At 33.9% G+C, this 13,615-nt stretch overlaps 2 protein-coding genes across 2 annotated transcripts in view; both read left to right on the forward strand.

Moving 5' to 3' along the window:
• The first annotated feature begins 279 nt into the window (after positions 1-279).
• Positions 280-8,537, forward strand: LOC119840591 (membrane alanyl aminopeptidase-like). Its single transcript, XM_038367279.1, has 16 exons — positions 280-283; positions 583-794; positions 2,112-2,383; positions 2,600-2,755; positions 2,869-3,192; positions 3,437-3,620; positions 3,712-3,953; positions 4,159-4,351; positions 4,570-4,750; positions 4,935-5,032; positions 5,702-5,881; positions 6,076-6,260; positions 6,912-7,079; positions 7,444-7,587; positions 7,735-7,813; positions 8,325-8,537. Exons 1-16 carry the CDS (start codon positions 280-282, stop codon positions 8,535-8,537), a joined length of 2,835 nt encoding a protein of 944 aa, XP_038223207.1.
• A 2,008-nt stretch (positions 8,538-10,545) lies between these two features.
• LOC119840592 (membrane alanyl aminopeptidase-like) overlaps positions 10,546-13,615 on the forward strand; it is a 16,021-nt gene continuing 12,951 nt past the window's right edge. The window contains exons 1-5 of the mRNA XM_038367280.1: positions 10,546-10,791; positions 11,367-11,647; positions 12,011-12,166; positions 12,679-13,002; positions 13,269-13,452. Coding sequence (XP_038223208.1) covers positions 10,546-10,791; positions 11,367-11,647; positions 12,011-12,166; positions 12,679-13,002; positions 13,269-13,452 — 1,191 coding nt within the window. The remainder of the gene's footprint in view (positions 10,792-11,366; positions 11,648-12,010; positions 12,167-12,678; positions 13,003-13,268; positions 13,453-13,615) is intronic.

Below are 13,615 nucleotides of genomic sequence, written 5' to 3' on the forward strand. Positions count from 1 at the left end.
GTAGGTAAACTGAGGTACCAAGCACAAAAGCGAATAGATACAGTTTATACCTACCACACCCTGTAGTTAGTGTGTCATCAACAAATTATTGTTATATTTTATGGCTATATTAAAAAGATAGGGTTTAAGAAAAAAACAATATTAAGCGTCATCATGAAAGTATTATAATCATTATCATTTATACTAGGAATCTTTAACATGATAACATGATTAAGAATTGATAAATATAATTGTTTCAATTAAATAACTAGTCCGCAGTGTGGCACCGAAGTGGTCACCATGGGTAAGTTGCATTATATTACAAATTGCTTATATTGATAAGAGAATTTAAATACAGTTGTAATAATGATGAATTGTGGACCTGATCTTAAATATATTTTACAATACAAGGTAATTAAAATTATTAAATACTCAAATGAGCCTTTTTTTTAAATTAATCTTTAAGTAATTCCGATAGTATTAAAAGGACTAGAATTACAAATGAGATAGATCCTTAGAAGTCGTAGGCGAAAAGAAACTATTTTCCGAAGTACATTATATAGTAAAGGGAACAAATAAAAATAAATTTTGTAAATGTTTCAGATAGGAAAGTTCTGGTGGCCTTTATCGTCCTGGTAGCAGGACTTGTGTCTGCGGAACCTGAACCAGAATTTCAATGGGTCGGTCACAATACCAACTTGGATGATCCTAAGTACCGACTCTTGGACAATGTCCAGCCCTTATATTTCTACGTAGACCTTAACGTCTTCTTAAGCGAATCCAGATTCGATGGACTGGTTCAAATTGAAGTCGAGGTAGGTGATAAGATTTACTGAAATGTATGCTTCTTATCTTTCCGTAATACTCGGGTAGCTCCAGAAGGAAAGTACCCGGTCTTTTGGAAAGCTTACTTGGGGACACAGGTTCAACATGCAGAGACCCTCTGGAGAATTTAATGGGTTTTGGGACACCAGCCTCAGCTTGCCCATGACTGCGCTATATAAAATATTCTCGATTAGGCACTCATTATGAATATAATAATAATAGCAAATAGGATTTAAAAAGTGTGACAAATTTGGTCATATTTCAAAATTTTACAACCATCGATATTAATGATAAGATGTCTGTTAGCTTTATCAATGATTAATATTAATTTTTATCATTCCTTTTAAACCGGTTCTAAGATTATTAAAGAAATCTAATCATTGAAACTATCAAGATAAACTTGCTGCACTATAGTTACCTAATTATTTATTTGTTAATACACCTAATATAGGCACAGCTAATAATTATTATTGCTTAAAATACCCGAAAAGTATTGAGACTTTGGTAAAATATTTATTTATACTTACCTTTTTAACACGCTTTTATTAACTTCACCTGTATGTTTGTTTGTTTGTTTGTATGTTTGTTTGTTTGTTTGTTTGTAACTGACTTCTTTGGGCTCGATTTTGACCCACTTTAAACGGCCAGATTTCGTTCAAACTTTGTAGATTTATTGAGGACCGATGACAATACACTAATTTGATAAAATTATTCCAGTTTTCAATTTGCAAAATATGATTTTTGTTAAAGCGTGTTTTATAGTTTTTTTAAACTATTATATTTTATTTCAAGTAACGTTGTATGATTTTACAAACATTATTTACAAATTCAAAATCGTATTTAAGGTAATTAGATTTATAGAGGCTATTTAGAACAACAAAATAGTAAACGATGTTGTACTACGATTGAACTGCCCAGTGATTTTTCTTCTTTCCTTTTACATAGTCTGGTAGCAACACCTATAAAGCATAGCATATTATAGTACTTATTCTAATCTATTATAATAAAGAAAATGGACTTGACTATCAATAATTAGAGGCATGTTCGCCTAAATTGTTGTTGTTGAAAATAAACAATAATGGAAGTATCTGTAATATCTATCCCCTACTAGTGTTATAAGCGCAAATGTTTGTAAGATAAATGAAGATATATTTGATACTCTTTCATGCAGATTCCGATGTATGGGGATCTTTTACGTCGGTACCTTGCGGGTTCCAGCCTTTATTTTTATATAAATATGGCGTTTAACACAAAAAAATCTTAAACCCTTCGCCAATCTCGTTGTTTTACATCAAAAAATGTTTCAGGTCCGCCAAAACGTATCCCAAATTGTGCTTCACCAAAACGTAGTGTCAATCAATGCGGTGAGTGTGGTAGATAGCACGAACGCTGCAGTCCCATTGCAGGTGCCGAATCCTTTTACAGTTGATAGTTATTATGAAATCTTGAAAATTAACTTTGCATCGATCATTAGTCCTGGTAAATATTTCATTACTGTGAGCTATAACGGACGTATCAATGAAAATCCACATGATAGAGGATTCTACAAAGGATATTACTATTATGGCCGTGAGAAGCGGTGAGTTGAGATTTTTGTTTAAGCGATAAAAAATATTCACAATATTTAGTAAGATAATATCCTAATGAATGAATTATGGTTTTCGTTCAAGATTCGTGTTTTAAAGTAAGTTCAGAGGAGCAAAATATGTTTGAAAAAATTTTATCAATTTACAGACATTTTATAATACAGAAAGTAAAATACAAATATTACATGTTCAAATAATAACTTTTTTAGCTACTACGCTACAACTCAATTCCAACCCTACCACGCCAGAAAAGCTTTCCCCTGTTTTGATGAGCCGCAATTTAAAAGTCAATATGTAATTTCAATTACAAGGGATGCATACCTTAGAGAATCTTACTCGAATATGGCCATTGGTCGTACCGAATAGTAAGTATATCAGAATATATTAATTATTCGAAATGGTTTTTTTAATGAACGTAAATATTATTTGAAGGTGAAAATGAACCTGAACCACATCCTAAAATGTTATTTCCTTTCAGTCTAAGTAATGGTCGCATACGTGAGACTTTCCTGCCTACGCCTGTCATCTCTGCTTACCTAATCGCTTTCCACGTCAGTGATTTTGTGCCCACTAGAACCACTGGAACAGCCGCCAAACCGTTCCAAATTATATCCCGTGAAGGAGTTACAGATCAGCATGGCTATGCCGCTGACGTTGGTTTCAAGATCACTGAGGTTATGGAAGATTATTTCAATATCAGCTACTACGGTATGGGACAAGGACAACCTATGAAGAACGACCATATTGCGCTTCCTGATTTCCCATCTGGCGCAATGGAAAACTGGGGAATGGTCAACTACAGGTGGGTAACGGTCACAGTACACAATACACAATACCACGTCGGTAGTTGTACATATGTACAATGACCGCGATCATAGTTGTAAAAAATAACTTTAGATAAGAATATGATATTTATATTAGAAATACATGTTTGGTTTGTTATTGTTTCACCAAACATTAGAATTTTAGGTATTGAAACTTGATAGTTGTATTGTATTCAAGTACAAATTTTACCGAACACTAACAACTTTCCTTTTTGTTTACAGGGAGGCGTATCTGCTTTATGACCCACAAAATACAAATGTAATTGACAAACTCTTTATTGCCTCCATTATTGCTCACGAGATGGCGCACAAATGGTTCGGTAATCTTGTCACCTGCTTCTGGTGGAGCAATTTGTGGCTAAACGAATCTTTTGCCAGCTTCTTTGAGTACTTCAGCGCACATGAGGTATTTTTTAGCCTATCGATATAGATATCAAAATATAAATAAATAAAATAAAATGTGTTTCGTTTTCATAATAATAATTCTTGCTTTACAGGCGGATAAATGGCTGGAGTTGGATGATCGCTTTATTCTTGCAAGAGTGCAGAGTGCTCTGAATGGAGACGCAAGCGCATCTATAATGCCTATGAATTGGTCAGTTGTTGCTGACAACCCTTCAATCACTGCTCATTTCGGAACCAGTAGCTACGCCAAAGGTGCTTCTGTGTTGAGAATGTTGGAACATTTCGTGACACCAACGGTATTCAGAAATGCATTGAGATACTACTTGAGAGATAAGTAAGTAAACGTATAGTTACTGATACTATTACGTATAGTAAGTGTATGAAATGACTCATGAAACGAGTAAAAAGTACTCGTACGTACAGTACATACGTTATTAGTCGAATCATACGTTATTAGTCGAATTTTCCATCGTAATTAATTGTGAATAATTAACCGTGGCATCAATTGAAATTGACATGTTATTTTTGTTTATTTAAAGCGCCTATGGAATCGGTTATCCTGCGGATATGTACAGGGCTTTCAGACAAGCCGTTTCCGAAGATCCTACATTTGCAGTAGCCTATCCAAATATAGACATTGGAAACTTGTTTGACAACTGGGTGCAAAATCCGGGCTCTCCAGTAGTTACTGCTGATGTCGATATGACGACTGGTCTTATTACTCTGACCCAGGTTAGTTTTGATGCTATAACAAATTGTAGGTCGGATACTAATGGGTTCCTATTTTGATTTTAGGTTAAATTAACAAAGACAAACAATTATCTATTTAACATTTTTACGTTATAACATTTTGTTTTACTATCTAATTAAATTGTCTTTGGCCATGGTCATGTTCTATATTAATTGTGTCTGTATATTAATTTCATATAAAATTGTGAAATATTTTTCAGCAAAGATTCCAATTGAGCGGGTCACCACCCAACCATATTTGGCAAATCCCCATTTCATGGACACATGGAGGAAGTCCTAACTTCAACAATACAAGACCCACTTATGTTCTAACAGGAAGAACTGGAACTCTCCAGAAACCAGCTGGCCATGGATGGGTCGTCCTTAACATTGCTCAGTCAGGTAGATTTGCCAATATAGTACCTATCAGTATACCCTTATACTGCGAAGTAATCAGATCTAAGTATCAAAATGGCTACATTGGATGCATTAAATAAATAAAACTGTCATTCAAGTTATGCTTTATTATTGATTAGACTAAATTAATTTTATTTTGAGAATATAAAAATCTAATTGTATCATTCAGGTCTTTATCGAGTCAACTATGATGATCATAATTGGGAGATGATTGCAGCTCAATTGCGTAATAATAAAGATGTAATTCATAAGCTCAGTCGATCTCAGGTAAGTTTTTATTTAGATAGTATGAGGAATATTTTTTTCAATAACAATGTAGCTGTCGGATATCAGTTATTTTAATATTCTTCTTCTTCTCTGTTTTAATGCCTTCACCCAACAGAGGTACTGCGCCAATCTCCAGTGTAAGTGGAAGTCAGGTCAAGTCAAGTCAGTCAGTCAGAAGAGTCAGGAATTTTAATATTCTGTTGGATGGATAATTGTCATTAAAGATACAGATGTCGCTTTTCATTACTTGTTTAAACTTGTTTAGGTATCGAATCCTATAATGAGTCGAATCACTTTGAACGCACGGCGCGCATTCGTACGGATTGTGCTTTGGTCCGTACATTGTTAATTCAATGTTCGGCCCAACTACCCTCACTTTTTTAATAATCTTTGTGACTGGCTGCGATTTGTTACCAACTGACTACATCAATTAGGCAGTTGTATAGAATTGCAGTATATTTTTATTACGATAAAACTATACTATACTATTCAACTCACCCCACCCTTTTTATTTCTTACATACCTTGTAATTTAAAATAATTATATTTTTTCATACGCTGTAAAACTGCGTTGAGTAAAAATTTTCAATTAACTTCGATTTGGCCTGATAAAACTTAAAAATTATTTTTTTTTTGCGAACGGATAAATAAATAAATTATATTTTTTAAGATTGTCAACGACGTCTTGTATTTCGTTCGAGCTGGGCAGATTAGAATCTCTCGTGCCTTTGATGTTCTTTCATTCTTGAAAACGGAGACAGATTATTACGTATGGAACGGAGCACTGAGTCAACTGGAATGGGTTCATAGAAGATTAAAACATTTGCCTACTGTTTATGAAGAATTTACTGTGAGTTACATATACGTTTATAAAACACACTACCATCCACCATCTAGTTCTAAGCTCTATAGGAGTCATAATAAAGATTTTTAGGCAGGAAAACATAATTCATACGTTATCTTCTATATTTTAAAATCTTGTATTATTTAAATTCATAGAATATAATGTTTTAGTTAATGACATGCAAAATTTAATGATTGCAGGAATATTTACTAGATCTTATTGATACTGCTGTCAAACATTCCGGTTACGAAGAAGGCGCCAACGATTCCGCATCTGCGATCCAACAAAGAATGCAAATAATGAACTTCGCTTGTAATCTCGGACATCGCGGTTGTATTGAGGACAGTTTAGCTAAATGGAGGCGATTCCGAAATAATAATACTCCGTGAGATTTATTTTATTAACTTACGACAATTATATAGCAGTTATCCTTTCTATGAAGTCAAATTTGTTATCCTCGTTTTGTATGTATATGTCACCGAAAGATTGTCGAAAATTTGTGATCCGTAACACACTCCTTATGAATGCATTATATTTCAGTTTATTATAATCTATAGATGCGAACCGTTAAGTGGGTATTCAATATGGGTAGCTTGCATGTATTTGAATACTACACAGACATAGGAGCCCCGGGGAAGGGGGCTCTGTTAGCACTTAATCTGCTCCCTGACTGACGCTTGGAATAAGTAAATTCTTGGAATAGTACATGACTGCGATGTATTCGCATTATAGTCCAATGAAAACAATGCGTTAAATTGCAATTAAATGAGAGGGATCACACTTTTTCCAAAGATTACAATCTATTTGGTTTTTTAAATCTTACTGTGATATATTATATAGATTGCCATCATCTGAAGCACGAATATAGCATTCAATTGAGTTCATATTTATTAAAACCAAATTCAAATAAGTGTATTGTAAGACACACACTAATGACATTAATTTGGCTACGAATTTGAAGTTTTGTCTTGCACAGTAACCGTGAATTAATATTACATATGAATTAATATTAAATTTAAATGTATTGAAATTTCAGGATTCCAGTGAACGCGCGCCGCTACGTATATTGTGTCGGTGTCCGCGAGGGAGACATTTCTGATTTCAACTTCTTATTCAACAAGTACAATACTTCCGAAAACGCAGCTGATATGTTCGTGATGTTGCGCGGTTTACCATGCACTAAAAATCAAGCAGCAGTGCGAGAGTAAGTGTTTAAACATTTTGTTATAACTTTAGTAATTTTAAATCTACATCTAGAGGTAAAGGAATACGGGAGTGAGGTCTGAGGAGTAGTCTGTGACATTTTATCCCCCAATGTCAGAGACTGACCGGATCTAGGACAATAACACCACCATAAATATACAAAAAATATAAAAAAACATGCTTTGCTTTGCCCCAAATGCTAAGGAACATTGATTATTGGTCGACTTTGGATAACATAACTCTTCTTCATTCATAAGTCTTGCAATCTGTAGAAAGTCTTTAATATCATGCAATATCTGATACATATTATCTCGCTTATTCTCTTGTTCATTTCTTAACACCAACTAATTGCGTATATTTTGCAGGTTCTTGTACCAGTCAATGTACAGTGATAAGATCAGAATACACGACAGAAACAACGCTTTCTCGGTAGCTCTGCAAGGGAATGATGAGAACTTACATACTGTTATGGACTTCCTTTTCCAGAACTATGCTAATATAAGAACACAGTGAGTTGCAAGGAATAATTAAAATAAATAACGACCATTGTTGGATTCTTTGTTTTTTGATAGTCGTAAAACAATTTTCTTTTTTCCCCTTATATCTTTATAATGTATACAATCAAAATTTTATTATCATTTTTTTATTTTTTTCAGCTACGGCGGCGATGTGAGATTGACGAATGCTATTACTGCTTTGACTACATACTTAACCGACTTCGAAGACATAGTCAAGGTAATTAACCTATTACTAATTATTACAAATTTAGTTGGTCTTCCCGGAGTCGCTTGAAAGCTACTTTAAAAGATTTTCACATTTTTAATAGTTGATGTGGATAAGTAAAGGATGAAATCTAAAATAAACTAAAGATAGTTTAATTTTTAGTTTTATAGCATTGAAATCCATCGATTAAGAACCATCACAACCAATACGAAACATTATTTCAATGATTACAATATTGTATCGATGAAACGCGGCCTTTGTTAAATTTAATTTTTAGTTTTATAGCATTGAAATGCTTTTATAAATGAGAAATTTTCTGAAAGAATAGAAAAAATTCAATTCAATCACGAGGCGGGATTCGAACCCGCGTTTCTTACCTAACCGTAACAACGCCTAGCCTCTCGCCACCCGTGATCCCGCCACTTAAAGATAGTTATTAAAACCCGTACGGGTAACCAGTATAAAATCGATATAACTAGTATACTTTTTAAATATAGAGTTAAATACATTAAACATTTTGCAGTTCCAAACGTGGGTATATGATAATCAAATCGGTCTTGGAACATCATTCTCTTCTGCGGTCGGCGTGGTCACCTCCAGTATATCAAACTTACAATGGGGAAATAACGTAGCAGTGGAAATCGTGACAGCGGTTCGTAGCCAAAGTTCCGCTTCTTCTTTGACTACCTCGTTGTGTGTAGTCGTGTTGGCTTTAGCTGCTAGATTTATTTATTAATAAGAACATTTTTACCTGACAAATATGTATATAAATTGTTATTTCGATTCCCTAACCACTTTTGGAATCGTCCGATAGAAATAATTAATGTAATTAAATTTTGAAATAAACTTTTATAATATTTGCGGGTTTTATTCAGTATCCTTTAAATGATTATGGTTAGTGTTATCACACACACATTCTTACGAAGAATCCAGAACAAATATAGCTTGTTGTTATACATACACATTATTGTTTTACTTGAACTCCTAAGCATGGAATATTTCGGTAAACATAGTACGCTGTGATGTGGTCTAAGGTGGAGCGCACTTCCCAAGGTACCTTACCTTTTACTCTTTTCCAAAAGACCTCCATATTGTACTCAGTGGGAAACACAGACTCAGGAAGCGTGTTCCAGTCCCTGGTGGTTCGAATAAAGAATTACCTTTCAGTTACATCATTTGAGTGTCCACATAATTTATGGTGGATGTATTATTATTATTGTTGCTAGATTGTTGAGCTTTAAAAATGTTCAGCTGAATTGGATAGGTCGATGGGAAATTCAGATAAGTGGTACTTCCTGTATCTATGCAATATTGGAATTAATAATTTATCATTTGCAACGAAACAAAACAAATAAAATTTTATTATCACCTTCCTTTGGCACATGCACACACGCTTATGTTTAAAACTACGTTGTCTATATAGATAGACACAAGTCAATTTATGTATGAAAATGTATGAATTCCCCAGAAATGGAATTTATATGCACTCTCTAAACTTTCATTTTATTTTATATAGCGCCACCACAGACTTGCTATCTTAACGTTGATACTGTATTAGTACATCTTCAGTATTATTATAAATAATGGGAAAATTAACCATTCTGTTACGCTGTCAAGGGTACCGGCATCGATTTAGATGAAATTTGGAATGAAATTAGACAAAGACTCAGAATCAAACATACAGGTTATATTATTTATATATTTGTTTTACTCTAGTTAAATATAATATTATAATTAAAGAGGTTTTTTATTGCCTCCCTAGAACAGAAGAATGTTCGAGTGGGTAAACTCGTAGGATACAGCTGTATTTAGAAATTAAAGACTTTTCTCGTCTCTTTAAAAAAGTATTTTATTTCTTAAATTTATAATAAGCTAGCTGCGCCCCGCGGTTTCACCCGCGTAAAAGTTGCCTATATGTTATTCCAGTTGTCCAGCTACCAGCTACGTTTGGTACGTACTTTATTGCAATCGGTTCAGTAGTTTTTGTGTGAAAGAGAAACAAACACACACACACACACACACACATATCCTCGGAAACTTTCGCATTTATAATATTAGTAAGAAGTAAGATAAGATGTAGATAATACTCGCGTAAAATCAAACACCAGAAAATGCTATACAGCTGCCTATCAAATTAGCTAGAGAAACTGGACGTCTAATTCTCATATATTAGGGTAAATTGAATTAATTTTAATGAATATTGTTTATTAAATTATTAAGGACAATAATATTACTGACAAGCAATGTGCTTTGCACGTGCAATATAATGCAATGTGTTTTAAATTGGCTATCAAACACAATGAGTGGTTAAGGATATTATAATTTGGAAGTTTTTCTACTTATCGTTATTCTGAATTATAACGATCACTATCATGAATTATAACAATGATAATTTCAATTTTATCAAATATCTTAGATCTTTTATAACTTTTGTTAAGTAGTACATTGTAAACCATAAATTTAATTCATTTTATCAAACACAGCCAAATTGAGGACATTTCAATTAATCGGTATGTTTTATTACAAACATTAATTTATTTCTTACGTTATTATACACATAGGCCTTAAAAACAGAACAAATAATATTGAATTTTCGTCTATACCTTAAAATTTATATTGCTACCATAAGAATGGAATGTTATTTTTAATTCCTTATTTCGTCACTTCATTCGTACAATTAAAAGAGCACATTAGATGGAATATCCAAAATTGTGTAATTGTAATATATCCCTTTCTTTCTAGAAATGTTCTTCAAAATAGGCATCATCCTCTTGGTGATAACCTTGATAAGAGCTGAAAAATTAACTCTAGCAGATATCGATGATTCAATTACCCTAAACTCTGATGTCATCACCAGAAATGCTGCCCAAGCTTACAGACTACCAGTTAACGTGATTCCTCTAGAATATGATATATTTATTGACCTATTCTTTTCGGAAAACAGAGACAAACCCTTTAGCTACAATGGCAAAGAGAATATTATTATACAAGTAAGTATAAGTTTTCTATCTATCAAACAACAACAATTGACAAACAAATTCAGTCAAAACATGGGTAGTTTAAGGTGCTCTTGTTCAGAAAGCAGTTAACTTAATTATGTCTCTGTCGATCTAACAAACAAACAGCTTGAGAAATTTTGAAAGAATAGAAAAAATTTGATCACGAGGCAGGATTCGAACCTGCGTATCTTGCCTAACCGTAGCAACGCCTAGCCTCTCGGCCACCCGTGATCCTGCCACAGTAATCGAATTTCTTCTAATCTTTCGGTTTCATGTGCCTAAGGGGCACCCCACGCCATCTATTGAGATGATTAAGAACCATCACAACCAATACGAAACATTATTTCAATGATTACAATATTGTATCGATGGAACGCGGCCTTTGTTAAATTTAATTTTTTAATTAATTTTTTTTCAATGCTATAAAACAAAAAAAATTAAAATTGAACAAACAGCTTTTCAAATCAAATCTTAAAATATAAGAGATTTATTCATATGTCCCATTACACTTTTGTTTTAAATCATGCTATTTCACCATACATAATATAATAATAAACTATTTTTAGGCAGTGGAGAGAAATGTCAATCAAATAGTACTACATGCTAACGTTGATATGATCAATGCTGTTTCTCTAACAACAGACGATGGAAGAATAGTAACAATGAACGCAAATCAACCTTTCTTTTTGGAACGGCAATACCATTTCTTGAGAATAAATCTGATTGAAACGTTAGAAGTTAACAAGAACTATACGTTAATGATTGACTACTCGAGCACTATGAATGATGGGCCGATGAAGAGAGGCATTTGGCGGGGATGGTATAAAGATGCTGATGGCGTTGAAAGGTCTGTTACTGTACTATTGAGAAGTTATAGATATTTAAAAGAAATCTGTTCTTATATCTAATATTGCCTCTTTTTGAGAGATTACTATGGTATTGTCTAAGTTTTCACTATAATGAATATTTGTTTTCGGAAAGATATACAGATATTCCATAATTGGTTGCTTTGTAGAGTCTTTTTATGATTAAAACACATTAAAATATCATAGAAATCGAAACCAATATTGTTGTGAAGTAAACATAAAAAATAACGTATCATAATCAATTATCTATTATTGTTGTATATTTGAAACTTATTTGATTTCTACTGAAACAGTATAAATGTAGATTTAACATTTTGAAAATGCGATATTGTTTTTACTTTCAGAATATACGCAACAACACACTTCCAACCCTATAACGCCAGACAAGCTTTTCCTTGTTGGGATGAACCGTTATTTAAGGCAGTTTTCAAAGTTCATTTATCTGCGCCTCAAAGCTACTCAAAAGTTTTCTCAAACACAGACATAGAATCAGTTACAACGTGAGTAGCTTACATATAAAAATAATGCTTTGAAAACGCACTTTTTTTTATGTCATAGCGGGCAACTGAGCTGGTGGTTCGCCTGATGGTAAACAATCACCACCGCCCATGAACATTCGCAAAGGTAGTGCCTCTGCGAATGCGCTGCCCGCTTTTAGAGGGTAAGGGAAAAGGAACGAATTCATGACAGGAAAGAAGGAATGGACTGGGACGGGTGAGGAAAAGGAAATAGGCCTCCGGCTCCCCCACTCACCATACGAAACACAGTGGCCTGCCACTATTTCACGCCGGTTTTCTGTGTGGGTTTGGTACTTCCCCGGTGCGAGCTGGCCCAATTCGTGACGAAGCGTGCACTACTGCCACCAGTAGTTTATAATGTCTATGTCTCACACAACCAGATCAACTTATATCTAACCAACCTCACACAGTGACTTGCTGTCTTGATTGCTGACTTGAAACACGATCCAATGACTTTAGAAAAATGTGCCTCAATTTTTCTGAATTGATTCCAGTGACCTGACATCTGGACGTAGTACAACCAACTTCTACGCTTCACCCGTAATGTCTTCTTACCTTGTAACATTCCTTGTGAGTGAATCATTCCAAGTGATTGCCGAAGACAAATCCTTTAATCCTCCAATCAGGATAATTGGCAGATCCAATACTATGGGACTCGCTGACCACGCTTTACATTTAGCGGTGAAAATGACTGAATTCTTTGACAGTTACTTTGAAATCCCATACTCTTCCCTTCATCCATATTTACTGAATGATCATATTTCCTCACCTGATTGGGCATCAGCTGGAACTGAAAATTGGGGTATGGTAAGCTACAGGTAGGTAATATGAGTTCCTTATATTGTAAAATTCAGAATGCCTCAATATCTATAAATGTATCTCGCTATAATTTATTTCTTAATAAATAAAGTAAAACTTTTTTCTGCTACTGTTTACTGCTTATATGAATCAGAACTAAATAGTAAGTAGGGCTTTCAGAAAAATAAAGTTGACTCTGTACAACAATTTGAAATCGTTTAAATTTGTCTTAGTATACACTGCTCTCATGTCTATTCAGCTCTGTTTATATTTACATTATTTCCAGAGAGTTATATTTAGTAATAGACCCCCGTGAAACGATTATGTCAGTAGAACATTACGCAGCAACATTAGTATCACACGAGTTGGCTCATAAATGGATGGGCAACCTAATTACATGCTATTGGTGGAGTAACACTTGGATCAATGAAGGCTTTGCTAGTTATTTTGGATATATAGCAACTCATGCTGTGAGTATGAAAAATATACTAAGCAAGATACATTTTCCATTCGGAGGTATAATCAAAGCTTTCATTCAAGAATCCATCTTTCTGGTTGAAGAGGATAGAAAATGTTTGATTAACATAAGCGCACATCTGCTTTCCTCACTCAATGGCAACCGAACATTCATTA

Source organism: Zerene cesonia, chromosome 6 (genome assembly GCF_012273895.1).
Source record: "Zerene cesonia ecotype Mississippi chromosome 6, Zerene_cesonia_1.1, whole genome shotgun sequence".
NCBI classification, from domain to species: Eukaryota; Metazoa; Arthropoda; class Insecta; order Lepidoptera; family Pieridae; genus Zerene; species Zerene cesonia.

Coding starts and splice junctions, on each gene's coding strand:
- LOC119840591 (XM_038367279.1), top strand. Junction 3,954..4,158: donor AGATACTACTTGAGAGATAA/GTAAGTAAACGT, acceptor GTTTATTTAAAG/CGCCTATGGAATCGGTTATC. Junction 7,814..8,324: donor ACTTCGAAGACATAGTCAAG/GTAATTAACCTA, acceptor AACATTTTGCAG/TTCCAAACGTGGGTATATGA.